A 26,756-nucleotide genomic window follows, 5' to 3' on the forward strand; every position below is an offset into this window, starting at 1 on the left:
AGGACCCTGAGATCATGACCTGAGCCAAAGGCAGTGGCTTAACCCACTGAGCCACCCAGGCGCCCCAATAATGATGCTTTTTAAAGGCTTCAGAAACAAACTTACTGGTCGCCACTGGATATAACTAGGGCACCAGTTTCTTACCTTTGACATTTGCCAATTAAAGCAAAAGAATTAAGCATTTATCCTGCTTTTCTTGAATGAATTGCCTTTTAGAGTAACCACATAGCCCTAGTTGATGAAGAAATATTCTGGTTATTTAATTTTTTTTTAAGTTCTCTTAGGTTATTTAAAGAAAAATTGACTCCAAATATTCTACTTGGTATATTAGAATATATATTTTTTAGAATATTTTAACTACTGAGAAGTAGTCCTAGCTTAAGACAGTTTTCAAGAAATCAGATACAGGGCACCTGGGTGGCTCAGTGGGTTAAGCCGCTGCCTTCGGCTCAGGTCATGATCTCAGGGTCCCGGAATCGAGTCCCGCATCGGGCTCTCTGTTCAGCAGGGAGTCTGCTTCCTCCTCTCTCTCTGCCTGCCTCTTTGCCTACTTGTGATCTTTCTCTATCAAATAAATAAATAAAATCTTTAAAAATGTTTTTAAAAAATCAGATGCAGCTTAGTATGTTTGTCAATTTAAAAAACAGCAAGTGGCGTGTTATTTCCAGACATTTTTATCCACTGCTGATGGACATTTAGACATTTTTGCACTACTGGCATAAATAGATCCAATCTTTCTGGAAGGCATTTGACAATATATCGCCAAGTACTCTTCAAATGTATATACTGCTTTAGCAATTTAACTTCTTGGACTTTTTTTTAGGAATACTTAAGAATATGTACTTTACCAGAAAGGTTCCCACTGGAAGTAAGTTTCATGAGGTCAAGAACTCTGGTTCATTGCTGATAATGGTGCTTGGCATTGCGTGCAAAAATTTGGCCATATGGATGGATAGTCTTAACATCTTTTTTTTTTTTTTTTTTTTTTTTTTTGACAGCGAGAGATCACAAGTAGGCAGAGAGGCAGGCAGAGAGAGAGGAAGGGAAGGAAGCAGGCTCCCTGCCAAGCAGAGAGCCCGATGCGGGACTCGATCCCAGGACCCTGAGATCATGACCTGAGCCGAAGGCAGCGGCCTAACCCACTGAGCCACCCAGGCGCCCCTTAACATCATTTTTTTAAGTGGCTAAAACTTAGAAACAACCTCAATGCCCAGCACCAGGTTCGAGTTAACTGCTTTACATTGCAGCCATTAAAAATGGTATTTTAGAAATATTTAGTGTAGGTGGGGAAGGCTGTTATTTTTATTTTTAAACGTGAATATACACATACAGATAACCAGAAAAACAACTGGAAAGGTATATACCAAAATGTTTTACCTGTGAAGAATGGTATTTTAGCTGATTTGGGGGTTTTTCTGTCTGCTCATCAGTAATTTCTGATTTTTCAACCACAACAGTATTATTTGTGTTCAAAAAAACCTATATACACTGTTTAGAGGAAATCCGCATACCTGGATCTTAAACGTGATTTCTCCTATTTTGATATGTGAATTTGTATCTATTCTATAAAACTGTTTTTACTTTTAATGAATTTTTTAAGATTATAGAAAGGTCTCAAAAACCAAATTAGTGCTTACTATCATCAATTTCAGTATCCCTAGGATATAGGCATATGACTGGCTGGCTCAGCAGACCTGGTTTGATCCACTGAGCTTTGGGCAGATCTTGATGTTGATCTAATTATGGAGCCAGAGGTTGGAGCTCCAGATGGCTGCTAGCCCCGTGGTCCCTCAGCCCGGGAGGCTTCGGCCTCGGCGGATCTTTTCCTCTTGTTCTTCCAAGTGCTACACAGGGAGGCTGCTTGCCTGTGTGGCTTGGAAAAGTGAGGATTCATCCCAGTGTTCTCTAGCATCCCTGACAGAGTGTGAACACCAGCACAGACACAGCTCTACTGTGCAGATGAGGATGTCACTCCCCGTCTGTGAGTTAGACAATAAAACATGGATTTCACTATGCACACGCCTAGTCTCCACTTGGTCATTTTTAAATTTGTGTCATTTTGGGGTGCCAGGCTGACTCAGTCAGTAGAGCATGTGACTCCTACCTTCAGGGTCATGAGTTCAAGCCCCACATTGGGCATGGGGTCCACTTAAAATTTAAAAAAAAATTTTTTTAAGTGTCATTTTATTAATTTTCAGTACGTAACCTAATAATTCTATAATATCTCCTCATGGTCCTGCTTCCCATCCAAACCGCCCTTCCGTCTTCACTGCTGGACAAGTGTAGGTCTGGAAAGTGGGGACAGGCATGTCAGAGCTCAACAGGAATCAGCTTCCCTAGACAGCATCGGTTCTGATTCTGGAGGAAATGGAAGAAGCGAAGAGAGCAGGGGCCCCAGCATCCCTTCTTTTTTTTTTTTTTTTTTTTAATCTTTTTTTTTTTTTTTTAAAGATTTTATTTATTTGTCAGAGAGAGAGAGGGAGAGAGAGCGAGCGCAGGCAGGCAGAGTGGCAGACAGAGGCAGAGGGAGAAGCAGGCTCCCTGCCGAGCAAGGAGCCCGATGCGGGACTCGATCCCAGGACGCTGGGATCATGACCTGAGCCGAAGGCAGCCGCCCAACCAACTGAGCCACCCAGGCGTCCCCCCAGCATCCCTTCTTGTCTAGGTTACTCATAAGCCGGGAACTCCTGAGTGGGTATGAATCTATTTAGGAAATCCCACCATCTACCAGTTGATTCAGTCATAATCTTGAATGATGGCTGTTATGTTGCAAAGCAACATGTGTAACCACTACACTGAGGGCCACGTGTTTGCTGATCACAGGTTTACTTACGGATGCAGGCATGTAGGCAGCTTAAGCTTGACAATATCGAAAAACTTCATCTTTTTCCGTCCTCTCTTCATTTGTAGAAATCTCTCTAAGCCCATAGCCGTGCAGTATAAAGAAAAAGAAGATCGTTATGTGGATACCTACAAGGTAGGCTTCGTTTTTCCTCATATTTTGATACATGAGAACTCAAGTTTTATTTTACAGACTTGAGTTTTACCTAATTTAAAATTTATAATATTGACTTTTGTGTTTTTTACCTTCTTGTGCTTTGAGTGACAAACAACTGGAAATCATTATATGATTTTAGGTATTGTTGTCTATCTCAGTTCTCTGAAAACACTTTGCCCAGAAAAAGAAATACGCTTGTTGTGGCATAAATTGGAAGCTAATAGTCCATTGTTACATCCATATATAAATAACTATATTCCTTTAAAAAAAATCACAGGTTTTCAGGATCCTGCTATTTGTATCCCCTAGTGTTATTTATAGAACAATATCAGTCTATTTATAATAGACTGTCTATTTATAATGTATTGTAATTCCTTATTATTCATATTCAGCAAATTGTGCATTAGTTTATTAGCAGAAATTTACCAGATTTTGAAGTTTAAAAGTATAATTTATCTATTTCTGAGAAATTAACATTAATGGAATTCTGTTGGAAATTTTCAAAAAACTCATTAGCCACATGCTGCATTCTTCACAGCAGTATCAAGGTAAGAGCAGCTGAAGCAGTCTTCTTGCATTCACATTGTTTTGTAGCACAGTTGCAGAAAGATCTCTCCAAGTGTCTTATAACAGTCACTCCTTGATTCTTCTGCAGTTGAAAGTGGGGCAGTGCTATGGAATCAAGGAGAAGTGACTCCAGAAATTCACTATCGCCTGACTTTGTTATCAGAGCCAGACAGAAGCTATGGGAGATGAGTGACAGATATTAAATATTTGGTTGAGCTTCCTACGTCATGATGGGAAGATGGGAGGCGTGAGAAATCACTGTATTCGTTTTTATCTCAGTGAAACTACATTGCAAAATAGTCCAAAAAAATGTTACCTTAATACCTAAGAACCTTAGTAACATGGTACAGTTTTTCCACTGCTGTTGCCTTTCCACGCTAGAGAGTTTCTCTAAAGAACATAGCATTGTATCTTGAGACTCATTTTTTAAAATGCAGGTGTCTCTAGTGACAGTAGCAGCTCTCCTTTATCGAGCGCATAATCAACTTACATATGATAGGCTACATTGGGAGCCAGAGTGCTGGGAGGCAGGGTGCAGAGCAGGTGAGTTTCCTGTGACGGAATGAGAGAGTAAAGGTGCAGACTGTGACATGCTTCTTGAGGAACCAGGACTCAGTGGGGCACTGAGGAGGAGACACTTTAGGTGGCTGAGGTCCAAACACGTGGCAGGGCAAACCATAGAAAATGGTGTCAAAGGGATAGGATAGGGGCACGTGGGTGGTTCAGATGGTTATGATCCAGGTCTTGATTTCGGCTCAGGTCATGATGCTCGGGGTCATGAGATTGAGCCCTGTGTTGGGCTCTGTGATAAGTGTGGAACCTGCTTGGGATTTTCTCTTTCTCTCTGCACCCCACTTGTGCTCTTTCTCTCTCAAAATAAAAAAAATAAAATAATGATTTTTTAAAAGGAGGATTAGTAGAGAAGATGGAAAGAAAACTGGTGATACCTGGAGCACTCTCTTATGAACACTGTCTGATTGCCTGTTCCCTTCAGTACTTGGAGGAGGAGTACCGCAAAGGGGCCCGGGAGGATGACCCCATGCCCCCCGTGCAGCCCTACCACTACGGCTCCCACTACTCCAACAGCGGCACCGTGCTTCACTTCCTGGTCAGGATGCCTCCGTTCACAAAAATGTTTTTAGCCTACCAAGGTAAGAATTATTTTATAACTACCTAAAATATTTTACTGGGTCATTGGTGGGGGGAACTTGACATACTTCCTGAGACTGTATTGAGACTAACCAAACCACAGGAAAAATAATCCTACTTATTCCTTCAATAAAATTCTTTCCAGAAATTTGTAGTGAACCAGATTATCTTGCTAATTTGTTGAGTTTTCACTGCAGATTAGACATGTATGTTTATAAAAATGCAATTCACTTTTTTAAAATTAAGATGTAGTTCACATCCTGTGTAATTTGCAAACTTTATCCTTATCAAATGTATGCAATTTACTTTTTAAAGATGTTCAATTTAATAGTTATTTCTAGTGGGAATATGTTACTGTCATTTATTGTAAGTAGTTAATAGGAGAGCCACACTTCCACCATCACCATAGGAACTGTCTAGTTAATGAACTTCTGCACCTGGGTGTCTCATTCAGTTGAGTGTCCAGCTCTTGATTTCAGCTCCAGTCATGATCTCAGCGTCATGAGATCAAGCCCCCAACCTGGAGCTGTCTTAAGACTCTCTCTCTTCCCTCTCGCTCCACCTCTCCTCCCCGGTCAGCCTCTCTGTCTCTCTCAAAAAAAGAGAAGAATGATAATAATCTTCTACTCAGTGTTTTAAGTGGCAGCTCACAGGCCAGAAGATTACTTAGAGGTGAATTTACTGATGTGTGTGCAAAGGAGGACATTCTTTCCTACCAATTTCTAATGAGGACTGTGGTGTGAGCTCTGTAGTTTTTCCTCATGGCACTCAGAATCCTTTGTGGGGTCATTATCCATTCATTTACTCAACCTTCTTGAACTTCTTTATGTATTTTTACTCACATACCACCTCTTGGAGGAATGAATTTTGCATTGTCTCTCCTTGGTCTATAGAAGGGGCTTTCTTCTGTTTGTCTTTGTGTAAGTACACAGAACAAATGTTCCAGTGACAGCTGTTCAAATATTTGAAGACTCTTGCCCTGTCCCCTTTTTCCCTTTAAGTCTTGTTTATCCCCAAGCTAATTATCCTTAGTTAATTTGACATCAGGTTGAGAGCCTCCTGTATGCAGGGTCGTATCCCAGCTGCTGCAAGGAATCCAAAACATAAATAAGACCATTCTGTACTTACCGAAGAGTTTTAAAAACCAGTGCGTAAGCCATCCTTGTTTGTTCTGGTTTCCAAACCTGTCACTGTTCTGATCATTCTTCTAGACATGTTCTGGTTTGCAAATGCCCTTATTAAAAAGTGACACTCAGAATAAAAAAGAGTACTTCACATGTGTTTTGGGACTGCTGCAGCATGTAACAGGACTCTCCCTGCCCTCCACTTTTTTCATGTAGCCCAAGAATCTATTAATATAAAACTCCCAATCAACTAAAATTTCTTAATTTTTAAATATATATTGTTATTATGCCAGTTTTCTTCATGCTGTATTTATGCATGATTAAAAAAAACAACAACAACAACCAGAGGCTACTGCAATCCCCGTCAACTTCATCTGATTAGCTAGACTCGGGGGCCTGGTCCTGGGCTTCTCATCTTGGCCCTGTATTCCTTTTGAGGTGCATCCTCTTTGTTGTAAAGACTGTCCTGTGCGCTCTAGGCTGTTTTTGCAGCATCCCTGGCTTCTACCCACTTGATGCCGGTGGCATTCCCCCACTAGTTCCGTTGTGAGAACCAAAAATATCTCTAGGCATTGCTAAATGTCACTTGGGGACAGAAATGCTAGCTTCAGAACCCCTTGTTTAGTACATGCACATTCTAGATTATAGGAATTTGTGGAAGAGTTTTTTTTTTTTTAAGTTAAGAAACAATGCAGAATTTGACAGTTTGAACAGACCCTCAGTGTGCTTCTTTCATACCACAGTTCCTTAGTCTCTCTTCTAGATACTATGAATCTGCCGTAGCCTTCCAGAATTACTTGTTCTAGATGCCATTTAGATTGGTTACTTTTCCTTTGAGCTAACTGACTCCCCAAAATAGATAAGAAAGTAATGAAAATAATAGAAAATGTTGCTGGACAGGGAAGCGCAGACCTCGGGAAGAAATTTAGCCTATCTTTTTAAAATTGTGCCTTGCTTGATGCTGAAATTAGTCTGTGACAGTCTCTAAATGAAAATATAAGTATAAAATTTCTGCAACTTCAAAAGAGTTTTCGATAGTACAATATATACAGCTGGTGTTCTCAGGGGCTGGCCTCTGGATACCATTTCATGTTCTGCTAACTGTTGACAGGAAAGAGACCAGTCAAAACTCAGTTCTTAATTATTAGTCTACAGAAAACTTAACAAAGAAACTGCAGAAAAACTTAACAGAGGAGTGACTGTGTTTAGTTTTTTCATTTATAGGAAATTGTACTTCATTCTTTAATTCAGTTACATCTAAAAAGCAGTGCTCCCCCCACCGAAAAAAGAAAAAAAGTAGTCTTAATTTAAAGGTGAAGGAATAGTTTTGTTTTCTGATGGGGAAAAAACTGTTTTACCCACTTGAACTTCAATTTTCCTTCTTTATTATTCATTCAATAAATAAGTCATTATCAAGTACCTATATGTGCTCATTGTGGGTTATACCCAAGGTCCCTGCTGTTTAATTCTGCTTGGGTAGACAGATAGTAGTCAATTAAACAAAAAAGTGATATAAATTCATCCATTTTTTGTGTACCAGGAAAACATAATGCAGATTAACAATACTATAATATGGTCTCAAATAATGTATAGAAATATTTATTTTCAAGAACATGAATAACCTCTTTAAAACTGAAAAACAAAATGAACATCATTTTAATCTTTTCAAAGTAGCAGAAATAAACTGTAACAAGCTTTAAACAGAATAAGGTCTTTGTGTCTTAATTGCATTGTTTGTCTTTCTTTATAGATCAAAGTTTTGACATTCCAGACAGAACTTTTCATTCTACAAATACAACTTGGCGCCTTTCATCTTTTGAATCCATGACTGATGTCAAAGAACTGATCCCAGAGTTTTTTTATCTTCCAGAGTTCTTAGTCAACCGTGAAGGTATAGCAGTACATCATTTCTAATTTATAATTCTGTACTTATTTTATAATTTTCTAAAAATAAGAATCACTTTTTTAAGTCCTATTATTTGAGTCCCCCAATAAGATAAATACCTTTATTTATCAAGTGTATCATTTTATTTCCAAGCAAGCATGAAGATTGTAACTATTTTACAGGACCAAATATGTGTGGAAAATTGGTAACTTTTACCTATTAAAGATATCTGTAAAATGTACTTTAGTTTTATTACAGAAATGCTTTTTTTCCTGATTGCAAAGGTTATCATGTGCTCATTAAAAAAATAAGTCTTGAATTTATTGAAGCACAATGTAAGTTAACCAAAATCTCAATGACTTTATGCGGAGTGACCAACTTAGAAATAAAACACCCTAGCCAGAATCTTCTAATACCAAAAAGGGATAGTAGAGGATAAAATCCAGTTTCCGTGATGCCAATGACCTGTTTTTTAGTAGAAGATCAGGTATTCCTCTGAGAGATGTTTGTGGGTCATTTTTCTACATTACTTAATTTTATATTTTTATGTGACCTTTAGGAATATATGCAATTGATAATGGTATCTTTAGAGAAGTTAGTGTTGGGAAAATTCCTTTAGAATTTTATTCTATGCTAACTGGCCTCTCTGGAGCTGTTTGGAGAACCGTTAATCTATCCATGTTCCTCATCACCCGGAGCACGGTTCATAGTGTTGCCCAGATGAGAACCGCCTTAATGGGCTGTTGGCACCCGCACTTTGTAGTACCTGCCTGGTGGCTTTCGGCTTGGGACTCATTTCAGTCTATGCTTGTTTTCTCTGTCCATGGTTTCTTCTATGTATGTTTCCGGTATCTCTGGCTGCATAACAAATGCCTCCAACACTTAGGGCCTCAAAGCAATAAGAAATTGATTATCATTACAGGTTTCGCAGGTCAGAAATTCAGGAGCAGCTCCTCCCCGAGCCTTCAGTGGTTTGGGCTCAGGGTGTGCATTCAGATTAGCTGGAGCTGGAGCTGGACCAGTCAGGATCAGAGCAGCTGGGGGCTGGCAGGCATCTCTCTCATGTAGTGTCCGTGGTTTTCCATGTGGTCTCTCCACGTGGACCAGTTTGGGTTTCCTCATGGCATGGAGGCCTTGGACATTCTCCTCGGCAACTGGGGCTTCCAAAGGCGAGTGTCCCAAGAGAGAAATGAACAGAAGCTGCACGGCCTCTACGAACCTCACCTTGGAGGTCACAGAGTGGCACACCTGCGTTCTGGTCACAAGTGCCTTGCCCACATTCAAAAGGAAGGAGCATAAACTTTGCTACTTGATGGGAGAGTAGCGAGATTCCAGAAAAGCATGCAGCACAGCAAGGGTTGTTATAGCTATTTTTGGAAAACACTGTTTGCTTTCATGTACATCATGTCATTTCCTATCGGCATTCCATTAAGCCTTTGATTAGCCCCCTAGTCATCTGCTGTGTGTGAAGAGTGCCCACCCGTGATGTGCCCACAGAGCATTTGACAGTTGAGAATGATTTGAGTTTATACAGACCCCTGCTGCTCAGCCCCTCCCCAACTCAGCCCTTAGAGGTCTCACTCACTATTGTTACCTCAGTAGATTCCTGCTGCTCCCAGAGAGCTCTGGGGGTTCTGGGCCAGTCCGTCTTAAAACACTCTGCAGCTGCCTGTAGGATGAGCTGAGCTTCTGGAGATGACCCGCATCCTCACTCCATGTCCATTTACATAAGCCCTTGCTTTATATTTCACATCATATCATTTCAGAATACTTCCAGAATTAGCGAATATCCTGTAACTGTTTTCACAAGATCTAGAAGGAGGCAGACAGCAACTTAATTTTATATGGAGTGTAATCAGCTTTTAAGAAAGCCTTTTTTTTTTTTTAAATCATGAAAAAACTGTATTTAGATTTAGCCAGCTGGACTCAGTTTAGATGATCCCAATTTTGTTGGCAACATCCAAAGCATCATAGTCAGGGGCCAGCCGAACGTATGCCTTCTTCTCTCCATCAGGCCTGATTAAGGTGTTGACCTTGGCTACATCAATGTCATAGAGCTTCTTCACAGCCTGTTTGATCTGGTGCTTGTTGGCCTTGACATCCGCAATGAACACAAGTGTGTTGTTGTCTTCTATTTCCTTCATGGCTGACTCAGTAGTCAGGGGGAACTTGATGATGGCATAGTGGTCAAGCTTGTTTCTCCTGGGGGCGCTCTTTCGAGGGTATTTGGGTTGCCTTCAGAGACGCAGAGTCTTGGGTCGTGGGAATGTAGGTGATGTGCGGATCTTCTTTTTTTTGTGACTGTGGACGTCTTTCAGCACTGCTTTCTTGGCTTTCAAAGCCTTTGCTTTGGCTTCGGCTTTGGGAGGGGTAGGCGTTTCCTTCTTAGCTTTCGGCGCCATCTTCGTAAAAGGGCTAAGAAAGCCTTTTTAATTTTTATTCTGTTACGCTGTTCACATTTTCTGCCCATAAAAGGTAACACAAAAACATCTCTGTAACATTTCTTTTAGGACAGTTGTTTTTTTTTTTAAACAAACACTTCTGAGATTTTTGTTTACACTAGCAGACAAATGAAACAATTAGAGAACAGCTTATTTAGATCACAAAAGAACCCTCTCATTCAATGTGTTGGAATAAGTTTGTTGTCCATAGGAATGCTTGGTGGAAATGATGTTAGGACAGACCTCTTGACTTACCATAAAGTTAATAGTTCACTTAGGATGTGTATACTTTGCATTAATTGGATTTATTTAAGCTACAGAATGCTAATATTTACTAAATATAATCTTAAATTTATTGTGATGTTAACACCTTAGTTTAATTTTGTAATCAAGTTTATAATTGAATAGAATATATATTTAAGTACTTAACTACATTTGAAGTTCTGATAATATTGAAATTAAATGGCAGTGATTTTCTTCTGTTTTTTCAATATGATATAAAGTGGTAGAACAATAAAGTTGAAATATCTCAAATATAATGAGGATAGCATTAACCCATGTGCTTCTGTCAGTAGGTAGATAGATAGATGAACAATGATGTCACTCTCCTCTTTGCCTCTGCTTTCCCTGATTATAGCACATAATATCTGTTTTGGGGAAGTCTTAAGACCTGCTCAGTGGGCCAAATGAGGTGTGCTTTGGGGAGATAAGCATTAATATTAATCTTCTCTTTTAGGTTTTGATTTTGGTGTGCGTCAGAACGGTGAACGGGTTAATCACGTCAACCTCCCTCCTTGGGCACGTAACGATCCTCGTCTTTTTATCCTCATTCATCGACAGGCTCTAGAGTCTGACTACGTGTCCCAGAACATCTGTCAGTGGATTGACTTGGTATTCGGGTATAAGCAAAAAGGGAAGGCTTCTGTTCAAGCCATCAACGTTTTTCATCCTGCTGTAAGTGACTCTTTTAAAAAATATGCATTTATATAAGGCAAAACTGGAATAAAAAGTTAGCTGTGGGGCTATTTCTTTAAAATACCCAAGTTATCAAAGAGAATTAGCAACAGCTTAAATTGCTACCCAAGACTTTTCAGGTTTTATATTTCACTTCTTTAAAAATAACTAAGATGCTATTCACTGGGGGTTCCTCAAGACTATCCCCAGGCTGAATGGGGACTTCAAGACTCGGCAAATAGTTGTACTTACAGAAGGCTTATGACAGTGATGGGTCCAATGCAGAATCATCAAAAGGAAAAGATGTATAGGACAAAGCTGGAGGACCCTAGGCACAAGTTTCCAAGAGTATTTCCCCAGTAAATCACAAAGAACATGCTTCTTTCCTCCAACAACATGTATGATGTGGTCAAGCCAGGCAGCTCATTAGGGACTCAGAGCCCAGGGTTTTTACTAAGGGTGGTCGTGGAAACACTCTCTCTCTTACATGTACTGAAATCCCAAGCCTCAAGAAGGAGAAAAGGCGTTCAGTATAAGTCACACTGTTTGTACAGTTTAGACACAGTAAGCCACTCTTACCCAGTTAGGAAATGGTGGGAACTGTCCTGAAATCCACGTTGCCATATACCAGCCAAGGGCCAACCATGCAAGCAGGCCCTTCCAAGGAAAGCAGTTTGGGCCCACCACCTTAACTCTTTTTGGCACAATGTAAATTCTTAGAAGTAGAATTGTTACACTTTCACATGTACTTTTTGATGTTATTAGATAGGCTATCTCTTAAAAATTTTATTTACTTATTTGTCAGAGAGAGATTGGGAGAGAGAGTGAGCACAGGCAGACAGAATGGCAGGCGGAGGCAGAGGGAGAAGCAGGCTCCCTGCCAAGCAAGGAGCCTGATGTGGGACTCGATCCCAGGACACTGGGATCATGACCTGAGCTGAAGGCAGCTGCTTAACCAACTGAGCCACCCAGGCGTCCTAGATAGGCTATCTTTAAAAAAGAAAAAAAGAAAGGAAGGAATAAATAAATAAATCTGGGGCACCTGGGTGGCTCAATCCTTAAGCATCTGCCTTCAGCTCAGGTCATGATCCCAAGATCCTGGGCCCCCCCATCAGTCTCCCTGCTGGGCAGGAAGCCTGCTTCTCCCTCTCCCACTTCCCCTGCTTGTGTTCCCTCTCTCGCCGTGTTTCTCTCTGTCAAATGAATAAGTAAAATCTTAAAAAAAAAAAAAAAGAATGAAATCTATTGAGGAAACGTTTCATCTGGTAGGCTCTGGTATGTGAAGGTGAGTAAGATTCAGTTGGGGACAGTGGGGCAAGAAGGGAAAGTTGGGGTGGTTGTGCCTACTAGAGATGGTAGTGGGATCCAGATGAGGCCTCCAGAAGGAAATTTCTCAAGGAATGAGGGGCAAAAAGGCAAATTATAAAAAGCTATAGCCTGGTGTTGCCTAGTGGCTACTCCAAGACTGTGAGTCCAGCTTAGGAGCTATTACTCCCCTGCATACGATGTTCAGCCTCTCGGCTCCCCCAGCTTTGTAATTAGGAGGTAGGGCGGAGTGGATCTTGGACTTCCCCTCTAGCTATAGTTCTCTGAGTAGGTTCATCAAGCGTTGTGACAAATGCTGCAAAAATGCACACATGAACCCAGAGAATGTACTCTGTACCTAATTTATGCAAGAGACCCATTCCTGAATAGCTGTTTTGTTTTGTTTTATTTGACAGAGAGAGATCACAAGTAGGCAGAGAGGCAGGCAGAGAGAGGAAGGGAAGCAGGCTCCCTGCGGAGAGCCCGCAGCCCTGGGGCTTGATCCCAGGACCCTGGGATCACGACCTGAGCCGAAGGCAGAGGCCTCAACCCACTGAGCCACCCAGGTGCCCCCTGAATAGCAGTTTTAAAATAAAAATCTCTTTAGTCCATTTTGCTTAGTAATTATTTTAAATACCTCTAAAATAGCAGAAAATTCAAATCCTTAAGAGACTTAAGGTCTAGGAGACAGAATAAGACAAAATTACTGATGACTCTGATAAAAGAAGTGTTATGGCAAAGTGTTTTGGAAAAGGGGAATAATAAAGTTTCATGGGTGAATCATAATTCTCTGCATAAGAGTAGTATAAAGTAAGGCTTCAGGTATAATTTTTGGCCTGCCTTCATATTTGTTCTAAAATGTAACTTTAAAACCAACTAGGAATTTCTACATTAACCTCATTATACTCTGCGCCTATGATCCTAGCATATCTTTTCAATTATTCTTGTGAAAATTCACATTAAAAGTATCTGGATGTTGAAATATACCACATAATTGTCATTTTACCATTTTTGTCACTGTTTGTTTGGGACTTTAGAACTTTAAAAAGCATAGAGTTTATGCCTTTGTTCTAGGGATTTGATAACAATTCATGGAGCCAAGGAAAGTGCAGTGACTACCTACACAGTCTCTGAATTCAGAATTGAGTTCAAGCCCTCACCCTGTGACCCTGCCACTAGCTGTGTGACCTCGGGCAAATAGCTCAACCTCTCCGTACCTAAATGTACAAATCTGTAAAAGTGAACAATAATACCAACCTCCTAAATAAGGAAGGAAATCCATACAGGATAATGTGCACCATAGAACCACATATAAGAAACATTAATCTTTTTAAAGAATGTAGAAATGCCTTTTGATCATAATTCATCATTCATATATAAGGTTCACATAGAAACTGATACCATAGAATGTAAAGAAACACTATTTTCAAATATACTTTTTAAAGCTCTGGCTGGAGGATTATTCCAATCTTCATTTGAATTTTTTAGTGTACCAAGTCAAGCAGCCATTGAGAATGACCATGCTTACATAAGCATTTCTTTCTTTTTTTTTTTTTAAAGATTTTATTTATTTATCGGGGTGGGGGGAGAGCGAGCACAGGCAGACAGAATGGCAGGCAGAGGCAGAGGGAGAAGCAGGCTCCCTGCTGAGCAAGGAGACCGATCCCAGGATGCTGGGATCATGACCTGAGCTGAAGGCAGCTGCTTAACCAACTGAGCCACCCAGGCGTCCCACACAAGCATTTCTAACAAGTATTTGATCCCTTGTGGAGGCAGTCAAGGGGGTGGGGGTGGCAAGGAGAGTAGTGTTGATTACTTAACTTCCAAGGAATCTTTGAGATTTTATTTTGGCATTTACAGAAAGGTTATGTCTAGTTATGTAATGAAATTGGCTATGCCTGATGAAATGCTAAAAGCTGCATTGTACAAGCGGGTACTCCCAGGACGTTACAGATCTGCACCCAGCTCCTGACTCTCTCTGAGGAAGTCAGAAAGGAGACACGCACGTTGCTCTCCATCTCACCCCAGGGGATGATAACATGAGGAGGGAGCTTGTAATAGCGCTCTTTACCTTAAAGAGCTTGCAATTTTCACCACACTTTTTCAGAATCACCCCCAGTTTTTGTTAGAACCTAAATAGTACTCTCTTGAACTACCTACCAACATCATATCTTAACTTCATTTTTGCCTTTTTCCTGTAATTACTTTAAGCAGATGACTTTTTCCATTACTTAGCATTTTACACGGTCTTTTTTTAAAATTCTAACACTGAGGAAGGCAAAAAAGGACCATGCCAAGTCCTGAATCTGTACCCCTCTTCCAGTCTGATTATCGCCCTGACCACCCTCCCACACACACCTTTCTCTTCAGCTTCTAAGAAGGTGCTTCACAGAGGACAGCACTCTCCCTACAGTGCCTTGGTCAAAATGGAATCCTTTGACTTTGTTTCTTATCCAGTCCTCCATCTCCTGCCAGGGAGGTGAAGCTGTCTGTCCTGCCTCCTCCGCTGGCAGCGTCACCTCCTCCGCTGGCAGCGTCACCAAGATGGGGTGAGGGAGGCTGAAGGGAGTTGCAGCACATCCCAGCCTTCTCCCCTCCAACCTTCTAGTCCGTTTTAGCAGTGCATGTGAAACCTCCAAAGCAAACAGAGACAGGAAATCAAGATTCAGATAATCCTCTCTGAGGCCGACATGCATTGGTCTTGAGCTTACAGAATGGAAATCAGAAGAATTTTACTTGGGTCTCAGTGATACTAGTGTTCAAATCCCTAACTCTTCTGCCCAGGAAAAAGAGAGAGAGAGACCTCAAAAATCTAGGCTCCTTACTAATGTCTATATAGATGCCTCAATAGTTGATGTTCATGGACATCTCCAACGTGGTGTGTGTGAGTGAAGGGAATGAGAAATTCTTCCTCTACCCTTCAACATCTCCCAGCTGGCCTAAGAGTTAAATTCACATAAGACAGATTAATAGGAAAAAACAACAACAACAACAAAAACTGGAGTTCAGTTATGTGCAGAGGGTCAATAATGAAATCAAGACCTCAAGAAATGACCAAGGCAGACAGTTTTTACACTTTTTAGACAGAGAAACGAAGAATCTATGAGGAATTGATAGGGCAAAGAAAACTTAACTTTGGGAGCTTCAGTTAGTAAGGATCTCTAAACAGAATTTGGGCTGGGACAGCAAATTAATAAAAAGTAGCAAGTGTTGTTTATCCAGTCTTTTCCACTCTAAATTTCCCATCTCCGGTCATAAGGATAGCTCTTTACCTCCTGCTATGGGGAGGCTACCTTTCACATGGAAAATTTATTTCCTGCTCTCAGGGGAACGGAGGAGGGTCTGGGTCTCCATATACAAGCTGTCTCCTAAGTAACTTATTTAAAACAATTGATATGCTTCGGGTGCCTGAGTGGCTCAGTTGGTTAAGCATCTGACTCTGCATTTTGGCTCAGGTCATGGTCTCAGGGTCGTGAGATAGAGCCCTGTGTCAGGCTCTACATGGAGCCTGCTTAGGATTCTCATTGTCCCTCTATCTGCCCTAACCCTGCATGTGCTCTCTCTTGCTCGCGCACACGCTCTCTAATAAATAATCTTTAAAATAAGATAAAATCAATAGGCCAAAGTGGTCCATCTTTGGGCAGCCTGTCCTTGGCCCTGACGTGAGTTAGCATAGAACATCATCCTCTGAAATCAGCTGTTGTGTCTTGAGAGAAGAGTAATCCAAATCTTTCATTGAGCACATTAATGTCCAAGAACAAAAGAGTACTTGGCTATCACATAATTAAAGGCCAGATACAAATGGCTTTGAACTTCTAGTCCTCATTTGTGCAAATTGAGAAAATCGGGGCAGGGCAGGGTCATCTACTTTTCTTCTGCGTCTGTGTTGCCATAAGCTGAAATTGTCTTGTTCAATTTTGTTGACCACCTGAAATGATTTTGACAAACCCTTTCACTCTAGTTTTCTGACCAATATCGGACAGGCAACTACAGAAAAAAATACATCCACTTGCTAATCTGCTTGTTATTTTGGATCAACTCAAGTGAAAATCTTGCTTTTTTTTTTCATCTGTCTTCATTGAAAGAAAACACCAAAGGAAAAAAACCTCATTTTTTATTGAGGTATAATTGACATATGAAACATTATTTAGTTTCTGATGCTAACTGATCAAAACATTTAAAAACCATTTCCATTTGAAATAGAGGACAGTAACTTACTATCTAGAGAATAAAACACATTGTTGTTTCCCCTTTGGTGTTATTGCCAACCTTGATTTTGACAAACCTCTTGTTCTCTTCTACTCTCTCACCGTGCAGACGTATTTTGGAATGGATGTCTCTGCAGTTGAAGATCCCGTTCAGAGGCGAGCACTGGAAACCATGATAAAAACCTACGGCCAGACCCCTCGCCAGTTGTTCCAGTCGGCACACGCCAGCAGGCCTGGATCCAAGCTCAACCTTGAAGGAGAGCTTCCTGCTGCTGTGGGGTTACTAGTGCAGTTTGCTTTCAGGGAAACCCGAGAACAGGTCAAAGAAATTACCTATCCGGTATGTCATTTGAATTTATTTCTTTTTCCCCCATTTTATTTTCTTTTATTTCTTTTCAGTGTTCCAGAATTCATAGTTTATGCACCACGCCCTGTGCTCCATGCAATCCGTGCCCTCCGTAATACCACCCACCACCAGGCTCACCCTACCCCTACCTCACCTCCCCCCAGAACCCTCAGTGTGTTTCTCAGAGTCCAGTCTCTCATGGTTTTGAATTTCAATAGAATTCGGCAGAAGTTGACTCAACCCCGCAGTTGTCAGGCCCCCTCCGAGGCTCTAGTGAACAGAAGGGTCCCGCCAGCAGGGTACACTGCAGCCAGCGAATGCAGATGTGCTGTGAGCGGCAGTGTCCTGTGTGTGGTAAAGGCTGTCCCTGTCCCTGAGAGGAGAGCTCTGGGGAGCTCAAGTCAGGTGGCCAGCCCCTAGGGGGCTAGTAGCAGGGAAAGCCTGCCGGAGCAGTGGCCTAACAGGAACCTGCCCACCAGAGGAGAGAAGGCGTCCAGGACTGGAGAGTGGTCCGAGTGTGGGTGTGGCTGTACACACGTGCATGGCAGGCCTTTGGCCACCTTCCACCAAAAGTACTCACTAGAAGTGTGGGTGTTGTGACCTACAGTGAAGTGAGAACCTTACGTATGTCTTTGGACGCCCCCCCCCCCATAGTAACGGTGAGAAGTATTGCCTCTTAAACTGGAAAGTAGGCATAGTTTTTACTTTGAAATACAAAACAAAGCAGGCAAACCATTAAAGGAAAATGGATTCTTACCCTCAGCTAAATTCTTCATCATAAAAGCAGCAGAGGATGGGAGACCACGAATTATAAAATGTAAAGGTTTGTGGAGAGGAATAGCAGAAAATGGAAAGGCATGGGAGAGAGGTTGGGAAGAACTTTTGTGGAGAAATAAAGCAACACATCCCCGACTGCAGGAAACTGTGACCCATTTTAAGAGAAAATGGCTTTCACAGACCTTGTCTTGACAGTTGTTTCTTAAAATAATGTTACTTAAATACAGTAAATGTAGAACACAGAAGACATGTAAACCCTTTATGTTCAGAGCTCACATGTGTTAAATTTGCATGTTAAACACAAACCAGAGCAATAGAACCAGTAAAATTCAAACACCAGTATGATGTGATAGATAGATCGATCGATCTCAGTATAATGTTATTTTGCCCAAACCAGATCACCAATGTTGTGCTTCGTAGTTGACTTTATTCTATTCTTTTTTTGTGCCAAAATAATTTAATAGCACATCCCTAAAAAGTAATAAGTGCCATTTAATCTACACTACACTTAGTGCTAACTAACTTCGCAGCTGATATGTGTAAAGATCAGAGCCGTGTGTCTGCTCACAGTGGGACCCTGGTACTGACTGGCCTCATTCCCACCTCAGAACCTTTGTGTCGACTGTTTCCTCCACCTAGGATGGCCTGTCCCCAGATGAGCCCCATTCTGCTATCTCATTTCCTTCAGGTCTCTGCTCAGATATCCTCTCCTCAGCTCCCTGACCCCGAATCTAAGATAGCACCTCCCGTGCTCTCAGTCCTCTCCCTCCCTCTTGCTAGAGCTTTCAGCCCCTGCTGAGCCTCTGTCTGTTTACCTCTGGTCTGCCCCTCCTCCCAGCTGGAAGGCAACTCCATGAGAACCAGGGCTTTGTATGTATTTTCATCACTGTGTCTAGCAACAAGGAGCGTATACTTCTATATGCTAAGTATGGGAAGTCAAAAAATATATATAAAATAATGTTTGCTTACAAAGGGCTTATAATCAGGCTGCTTACTCTTTGTTTAGAATTCAAATTAGAAGTCACTCTAAATTTACATTTTTTAAAAAAAATCATACTTTTTATTTTCCTGTTTTAGAGTCCTTTGTCCTGGATAAAAGGCTTGAAGTGGGGGGAGTATGTAGGCTCTCCAAGTGCTCCTGTACCTGTGGTCTGCTTCAGCCAGCCCCATGGAGAAAGATTTGGTTCCCTCCAGGCTCTGCCCACCAGAGCCATCTGTGGTTTATCCCAAAATTTCTGTCTTCTGATGACGTACAGCAAAGAACAAGGTACAAGAAAACATAATGAGAATCACTCTAGGTATATTTTCATGGGATTTGATGTTTTCAGCTCCTCCATGCCACTATTTTATTTGCAAGTGTTGAATCCATGGTGAAAAATCGTTCAAATTTGTGGCTATTTAGTGCAAAGTAGGAATTAAACACACCACATGGGGAAAAGGGGGAAGATTAAATGTAGCGCCGTTTGGAATGAGAGAGGAAGAGTCAGAGACAAGAATAAATGGTTAGCCTCACAAGATTAAAAGAGTATCAGTCTTAGAGAAATGTACCTTTGGAGACTCTTGAATCGCAGAATAGGCAGAGTTATTTAGCAAAGCTTGTACCTCAGAAGGTATAGTCAGGAGATTAAAACAAACAGAATGAAGCAAAACAAGGAAGTCGTGCTAGCCTTGAAAACAGGTTTTAAAAATAGGTGTGCCTGGAAAGCAATCCTTTTCTCACCCTCAGTACACGGACTCCTCGCTAACAGCAACACCTGGGAAAGTGCTGTAATTACTTCATGGTCAATGTAATTAACCATTCCGTTTAATGGGAAAGAACTCTCCCTGCTTCCTAGGCTTGGGCTTGGGCACTCAAATCAGTGATGACGCTCGACTGTTCGTATCAGGCATGTGCAGATGTGCCTAGAAGCCAGCGTGTGGACTAGATGCCTCCTGACAGTCACACTGTTTGGGTTTAACGTGATTTCTGAGGCACCATGCCCCTTGGGGGGCCGTGTAGCCTCCTACCACATACAGCTCTGCACTGTACGGATGTGGTACCCGTGTCGAGCAGAGGGCACTCAGAGAAATTAAGTGTGCTGGCTGGACCACAGTTCTTTGTAGACTTTCTCTTGTTTATATCATAGAATCAATGATTGCCTTTATACTTGTTAGCAGTAAGAGAGGCTGCTTATCATTTTCCTTAATTTTGGTGACTTAGTAGGACTGGGTAAATCTGTATAATCATAACTATTGTAATATCAGTGTTGCGGTTAGTTGTGAGATGTGTGACAATTTACTACAAATAATACTTAAAGTACCAAAATGTGTCAATAATTTGCTTTTAAAAAATTAGACTGGATTGAAGTTTGTCTCTGTTGAACAGAAGAGAAAGGGCTGGTGTTACCACTTACCATGACGGAACGTAATATGTCAGATGTCATTGTCAGCCTATCTTATTTGTGGCACTATAGTCAGAGCCCTTAGTAGTAGTGTTCATTCAAATTATGCTTTATTCCCTTGTAGAATGTACTTAGGGCTTGCCAGCACCTAGGTTGTATGGGGAAGCAGTATAATACAACAGATTGTAATACACAACAGTATAACACAACAGATACAAGGCACTGGCCTCAGGAGGCGCAGAACCCTGAGTTTACATCCCAGCTCTTATTAGCTGTTTGACCTTGAGAAAATTATGTAAACCTTCTAAATCCTGGCTTTTGATCTATAAATCGGGAATAACAAAAGGATTGACCTCACAGGGTAATTTACTATAAAGATTTAATGAATTATGGGGCGCCTGGGTGGCTCAGTGGGTTAAAGCCTCTGCCTTAGGCTCAGGTCATGATCTCAGGGTCCTGGGATCGAGTCCCGCATTGGGCTCTCTGCTCAGCGGGGAGCCTGTTCCTTCCTCTCTCTCTGCCTGCCTCTCTGCCTACTTGTGATCTCTGCCTGTCAAATAAATAAATAAAATCTTTAAAAAAAAAAAAAAAGATTTAATGAAATAATGTAGGTAATGATTAGCACAGTGCCTGACTCCTCCTAAGTGCTCAGTAATGGTCCATCAGGCCATAAGCACCCTGGGGCTCTCTGGGGACTGTGTGAGCTCTCACTGCTGCACCCAGCACATTACAGAGGAGCGAGAGGAGTGCTCACCCACCCCATAGCAGCCTTAGGAGTGAGAGCCCCACTTACAGATGGGTGTCAGGTCACGTGCGACAGCTGCAAGGTACTGAGCGCTGCTTTATCAAGTGACCGTATGGTTTTGCTGAGCTATATATGCATAGAATAATGTAACTGTGATGGTTTTGATGCCCTTAAACCCTTACTCAAAAATTGTGCCTCCAAATTGCCTGAGATCCCTTTTTTCCAAAATATACTTGCCTGGGTCTCATTTGAGCCACACAGTGTCAGAACCTCTGGGGCTCAAGTCCAAGCCCAGGCATGCAAGAAATGCCATTTTCTTGCAAACTCCTGATTAAGATTCACTGTCCTAGTAGGTAAAGGAGAAGTTTATTTTTCTTAAAAAAAAAAAAAAAAAAAAAAAAAAAGAGGTGGTGCATCTTGTAAGTGCTAGAATGAGAAAGTGGGGGCAGTTACTAGATGTACTTAATTCATTGAGCACAAGGGCTATTGAAGTGCCCGCTACATGCCAGGCATTATGGTTGAATTTGAGAGGCCCTGAGACTCATGAAATGTGGTTCCTTTCCCTAGCAGCTTAGATTTAGAGGGGATTTTATTAAGTGGGTATGTTCCAGTTCCTTTATTGTAAAACTGATGTCAGCATTTGGTATTATACTCAACAAAAGAAGACAAAAATCTGTGAATTACATTTTCACTGTAGTATTGCTTCTTTCAACAAATATGTATTTGTTTCATTCCTTTATATGTGGGCTTATTTTGCTAGGTGCTGGAATAAATAAGGCCCATTCTCTCTCCTTAAGCGACTTAAGCAGGGCAAATTTCCAGGGCAGCATCAGTTCTAGCATTTCTGTTGCATTAGCTATATCCAGCATACCAACAAGGCATAGATTATGAATAGTACTGAAAAGGGATGTCAAAATCTCCAAATCTTTATCCCAAAAGACATAAAACTATGTTGGAAAAAAGAGGAAGAGGAGAAGAGCAGAAGCTTGTCAAATCTGTCTGCTCTGCAAAGCCCTGGCAGTTGACAGGATTAAATGGTCCCTTCCCAGGACAGGTGTTGCTTTTAGGGAGGCAGTGTTCTTTACAGTATCGACAGTTGTCCATACTGATTTATCGGCAGGTGGTAGCTACAAAGTTATTTAAACGGTGTCTAGTTTATATTTATTTTTAAAAGTAGAAGTGTGATAGAACATGAACAGAATAAGCTGGACTATCATTGTCTTCCATAAAAATTTCTGAACAGACATTTTGGTGCTAAATCAGATAAGCCCTAACCAAACACCACGAGTGAAAAAGAATTCAGTTTCCACTCTTAAAATCCCATTAGCATTAAAGGAATAAAACCAACTTAAATCCATCCATCTTATAAATACAAAGATGATTTGCTCTGGAAAGATACTGTGTTCTGCCATGCAAACTTCAGCCATTTTGGGGGGCTATCAAATAACAGTTGAGCAGTGGCAGTCTGACGCTTTTCTTTCTCCTTTTTGAGGTGTGAGAAGCATGAACAGTACTGACATTCAGTGGTCGGCCATCCTGAGCTGGGGATATGCTGATAACATTTTAAGGCTGAAGAGTAAACAAAGCGAGCCTCCAATAAACTTTATACAAAGTTCACAACAATATCAGGTAAACTTTGTTACGGAGTACTTTATCGTAATAATTAAGTGTAATGCTCTAGAAAGGGGTCAGACTGAGAGCAGCTGGTCTTTAATGTTCTGCCGTTAATCCAGTCTGGAAGCTGGTGACGCTGGACTTAGGCCTTGTTTACAGTGCTCAGACCTTTCTGACTGTTGCTATTCTGTGTCCCCAAAATTTGTCTTCTCCCTAGTATCTCACTGAGATGGTATTATAAGCACTTAGCGTCAGCGACTGGCAGTATTGGAACAAAATCAGCACCACTTTCTTCTCAAGATTCACTTGCCTTTTGTCACTGTGTCATTTTCTATAACCAGAGTGCAATCCTCTGTACCTGGTTTTGACTATTAGACTAGGTGTTTAGGCATCACAATGGGTAGAAAGAGCATGGGGCCCAATTAAAGCCGTCTGATCTGCTGTGTTACTGTCCTGCCTTTATTATTTACTCTGTAGCCTTTGGCAAGTGCCTTAACCTTTCCAAACTTAAGGTTCTTTCCTCTTTGAAACTAGGGTAATAGTACCCCCCACTACTCTCTCCTAAAGCATTGTAAAAATATTTCCAATTGTATATATACTGTGTGTGTGTACGTGTACATATATATGTGTGCATGTATGGACACACACAAATACTGCCACAACTTTTTCCCATACTAAATTGTATGTTAAACAATGGGAAATTCTTTTGCCATTTCCTGATTCCCATTACCTTCATAACATCTCCTGCCTATTCATGTGTCCTAATATTTCCCCATTCCCTGAGCATGTTAGGAATGGAGTAAGCTGCCACTTGTGGGGAGTTTTAGCAGTAAAAGGAAAGGAAGGCAATGACTTACATGCTTAACCCTCAATATACCCAAAAAAATGGTCATCACCTTTTGTTATCTAATTACCAGTAAACTAATAAAACTAAACATAAGGACAGTGGAAAACAACCTTATTAGAAATTTTAGTAAGAATTTGAGCATTGCAAAATTACTTCTATTATGTAAAGTTTGACACATCAGCATCATTAAAGATGAAAGAAAACTGCCATAAGTCCTTTTAGCAAAACAGCATTGTCCAGATTCTTCTAGCAAAATACTCTGTGATAAAGAACTTGCGCCAAACGGCAATGTATTTCCTTAGAAATATATTGTCCTCTACGTGGTTCTCTAGTTTGAGAAAATTCATCCAGGATGTTATCATATGAGGACCCACACTCAGATCTCACTTCTACAATCATAGTCTCATGGTTAGAGATTAGAGTTCTGGCATCTCTTTGCCTTCTGACTCATCTCATAATTGTGAAACCTAGTCCTCTGTTAATTTCATTCTCTTTTCTGTTATCAGTAGAACATGAGAAATTCTGAATTCCCAGCTGTGTTCAGGAAAGCTAAAAGCAGAGTATGAAGCAGTGTCTCCAGTCTTCCTTTATATTTTCTTGAAAGATGACAACACTCTTTGGACAGTACGATCAGAAAACCAAAAGATGGTGGTTTATTTCACAGATTACATTATCCTTCCTGGAGATCCATTGTTCTGCATTTCCCTGTTTGTTTTGCTCTAGCAGAGTTGGGAATAATTGTTTAATAGTCATGACATAATTCCTACAGTGATGAAACAGCATAATGTTTCAAGACAGAGGGAAGATGAAATTATTAAAACCCTGTAATGTAACTTAGGTTTACATTAAACCTAAGTTTATGAAAGGGCTGAAAGGGTTTAGTAGACCCATATGGTAATGCTAAGACACTGAGTTTTATTCTAATATATATAAAAAATATTTTTTTTTCTCTTTGTTCTTTGGAAGGCCTCTAAAAAAGAATATGTCATGAAATACTAATCCTTACAAATAGTTAGAACTATTCAAGAAATAAATTCAAACAGTGAAATTGGGTCCAGTGAACTGTGGTGATGTTTCAAGAGTTAAGAAGAACCAGGATGAAAGAAGGTCATTGTTAATGTAGCAGACACTCAAGCATGTTTGCAGGCCCGGGGGAAGAAGCCAGCAAGAGACCACTTGAAAGTCTGAGAGCAAAGACAAAATCTGGAGGAACTCTGGTACAGGGCAGGTTTGCCCTTAAAAGCAGAGGAGCTTCCTCCTTTAAATCAGGAGAAGCACCAAGACACTTGAGGCACAAAGGAAGGAAGGGGATGAGATCTATGGCTGATGGCCTCTGTCCCCTTAGCGCAGTGCAGCATGAGCGCAGGCTCTGGGACAGGTGGGAGTGGAGAAGTGACCCATGGGAGCAGAGGTGCTGGGGACTGGTGCTGGGGGTCAGCAGGCTCCCAGAGCCAGAGGAAGACTTACTGGGCCAGAGAGTTGAGTGGTCCTGAATGAGAGCACCTCCATGGTTAGGACTGAAGAGTTTACAGTCCCAAAGGAATAATCTGAGATTTTTTTCTCCATGTTTATCTTTCCTTTGTCTCCTATTTAACAATCTTTAGAACTGTAAGAAGCAATACCTCTCTCTTTGTATTTACCCCAATTCCCCACCAAAAGCAGAAAAAAAAAAAAAAAGTAAAATGTGAAACGACACATATATACACATCACACACACACACACACACACACACACACACTCAACCTTGGACCTCATCAATCCTGGATCATTAAATTTCTGAGGAACAAGTGGCTCTGTGTGTGTGTGTGTAGAGAAAAGTATAAAATCATAGACGATGATGTAACACATTTTAACTAGCCTTTAGCATCTGGCTTAACATTACAGAATATTATCATATCTTGCACATTTTTAATCAGTTCAAATAAAATGTTTAATAAATGTTGTGGTTATATATATATTTTTTTAATTTTTTATTTTTTATAAACATATATTTTTATCCCCAGGGGTACAGGTCTGTGAATCACCAGGTTTACACACTTCACAGCACTCACCAAAGCACATACCCTCCCCAATGTCCATAATCCCACCCCCTTCTCCCAAACCCCCTCCCCCCAGCAACCCTCAGTTTGTTTTGTGAGATTAAGAGTCACTTATGGTTTGTGGTTATATATTTTTAAATAACCATTAGAGAAGTAGAAACATTTCTCATGCTTTTCAACACCATGATCTTTGGTTTGTCCTCACCCACAGGTGACAAGTTGTGCCTGGGTGCCTGACAGCTGCCAGCTGTTCACCGGAAGCAAATGCGGGGTCATCACGGCTTATGCTAACAGGTTTACCAGCAGCACGGTAGGTCCTGGGCTCATTTTGTGAGTAGTTTGGGATTTTCATGTTCATGAGAAGAAGAAAAGGCTTCGGAAGTGTAATTCATTGGTATAAGATTAACTGAAAATGTTTGTACTTCAATCTTTTGTTCTTTAATCTTTTCTTCCTGTAAGCTCTTAAAATGTGAAAGGTCACATATCTGACTCTTTAGTTTTAGGTTTATTAGGATCATGAAAATTTCTGACAATAATTATAGCAATCCTGTCTTTTAGTGTCAAAGACATAGTATTTTGCATCATGATCTGTTTTGTATTTAGACTTTTTCATGACACTGTGATGCTTCCTGTATTCTCAGTGTCAGCCTGCAAGCTTAGGAGTACACTACAAGATTCTGTAAAATTTGGAAGCTTAGAACACCTAATATTTAACCTTCCTACAGTCTCTGAACTATAGCAAAATCCAAGGAGCCCATCTTGATTTCCACCACTTACTGGAAGAAATTCATTTTAGCCATTTGCTGAATTTCCAGGATTTGAAAATTAAAACAGTCTAGTGAAGAAAAGACATATTATGCAATATTTCTTATAATTTACTGTTGTTCCTTTCTTGAATCAATTCTCGATGGTGCTGCTGAGGATAAGTAGCAAATTTAGGGTGATAATTTTTCTTTCTTTTCCTTCTAGAACTGGGATAATTATTTTAGTCTAGAACTTTCTTTTGCTTCCCCCCCCATGACAGTTTTCTCCATTAAATTATTAAATGTGTTCTACTGGGCAGAACCAATCTTCCTAGCATGGGGTGATACTGGGCTCCTCTTACTTTTCTGTCCAAGTTTGTTCCCTTTTAAACTCTTATTAAGATTCTTTCCCATGATCCTTGGGGTATAAATGTGACCATAATACTGTGTCCATCTCTTAGCCTAAGGAGCCATCAAAATGTGGTAAGCAGTTGTAATACGATCTACAAGCATTTTAGGAAGCCCACTGTAGTGCCTGCCAGAAACAGCACTTGGGGGTGTGAGACTGGAGGCAAGGGTGCCCACCATAGTGGCCCAGGTGGGCTTTGGTGCAGGGCTCTTTGCAGGAGGAA

The 26,756-nt window shown here is 40.9% G+C and overlaps 1 protein-coding gene and 1 pseudogene across 1 annotated transcript in view; one reads left to right on the forward strand and one right to left on the reverse strand.

Annotated features, from left to right (window-relative positions):
• The window catches only part of LYST (lysosomal trafficking regulator), a 155,174-nt gene that overhangs the window by 112,400 nt on the left and 16,018 nt on the right, over positions 1–26,756 (forward strand). Inside the window, exons 41-48 of the mRNA XM_059397275.1 lie at positions 2,911–2,977; positions 4,560–4,716; positions 7,589–7,729; positions 10,901–11,118; positions 16,741–16,971; positions 18,832–19,021; positions 22,373–22,509; positions 25,593–25,691. Coding sequence (XP_059253258.1) covers positions 2,911–2,977; positions 4,560–4,716; positions 7,589–7,729; positions 10,901–11,118; positions 16,741–16,971; positions 18,832–19,021; positions 22,373–22,509; positions 25,593–25,691 — 1,240 coding nt within the window. The remainder of the gene's footprint in view (positions 1–2,910; positions 2,978–4,559; positions 4,717–7,588; positions 7,730–10,900; positions 11,119–16,740; positions 16,972–18,831; positions 19,022–22,372; positions 22,510–25,592; positions 25,692–26,756) is intronic.
• LOC132016144 (large ribosomal subunit protein uL23-like) lies at positions 9,603–10,125 on the reverse strand (annotated as a pseudogene).

The sequence above is a fragment of the Mustela nigripes genome, chromosome 4, assembly GCF_022355385.1.
Source record: "Mustela nigripes isolate SB6536 chromosome 4, MUSNIG.SB6536, whole genome shotgun sequence".
Taxonomy (NCBI): domain Eukaryota; kingdom Metazoa; phylum Chordata; class Mammalia; order Carnivora; family Mustelidae; genus Mustela; species Mustela nigripes.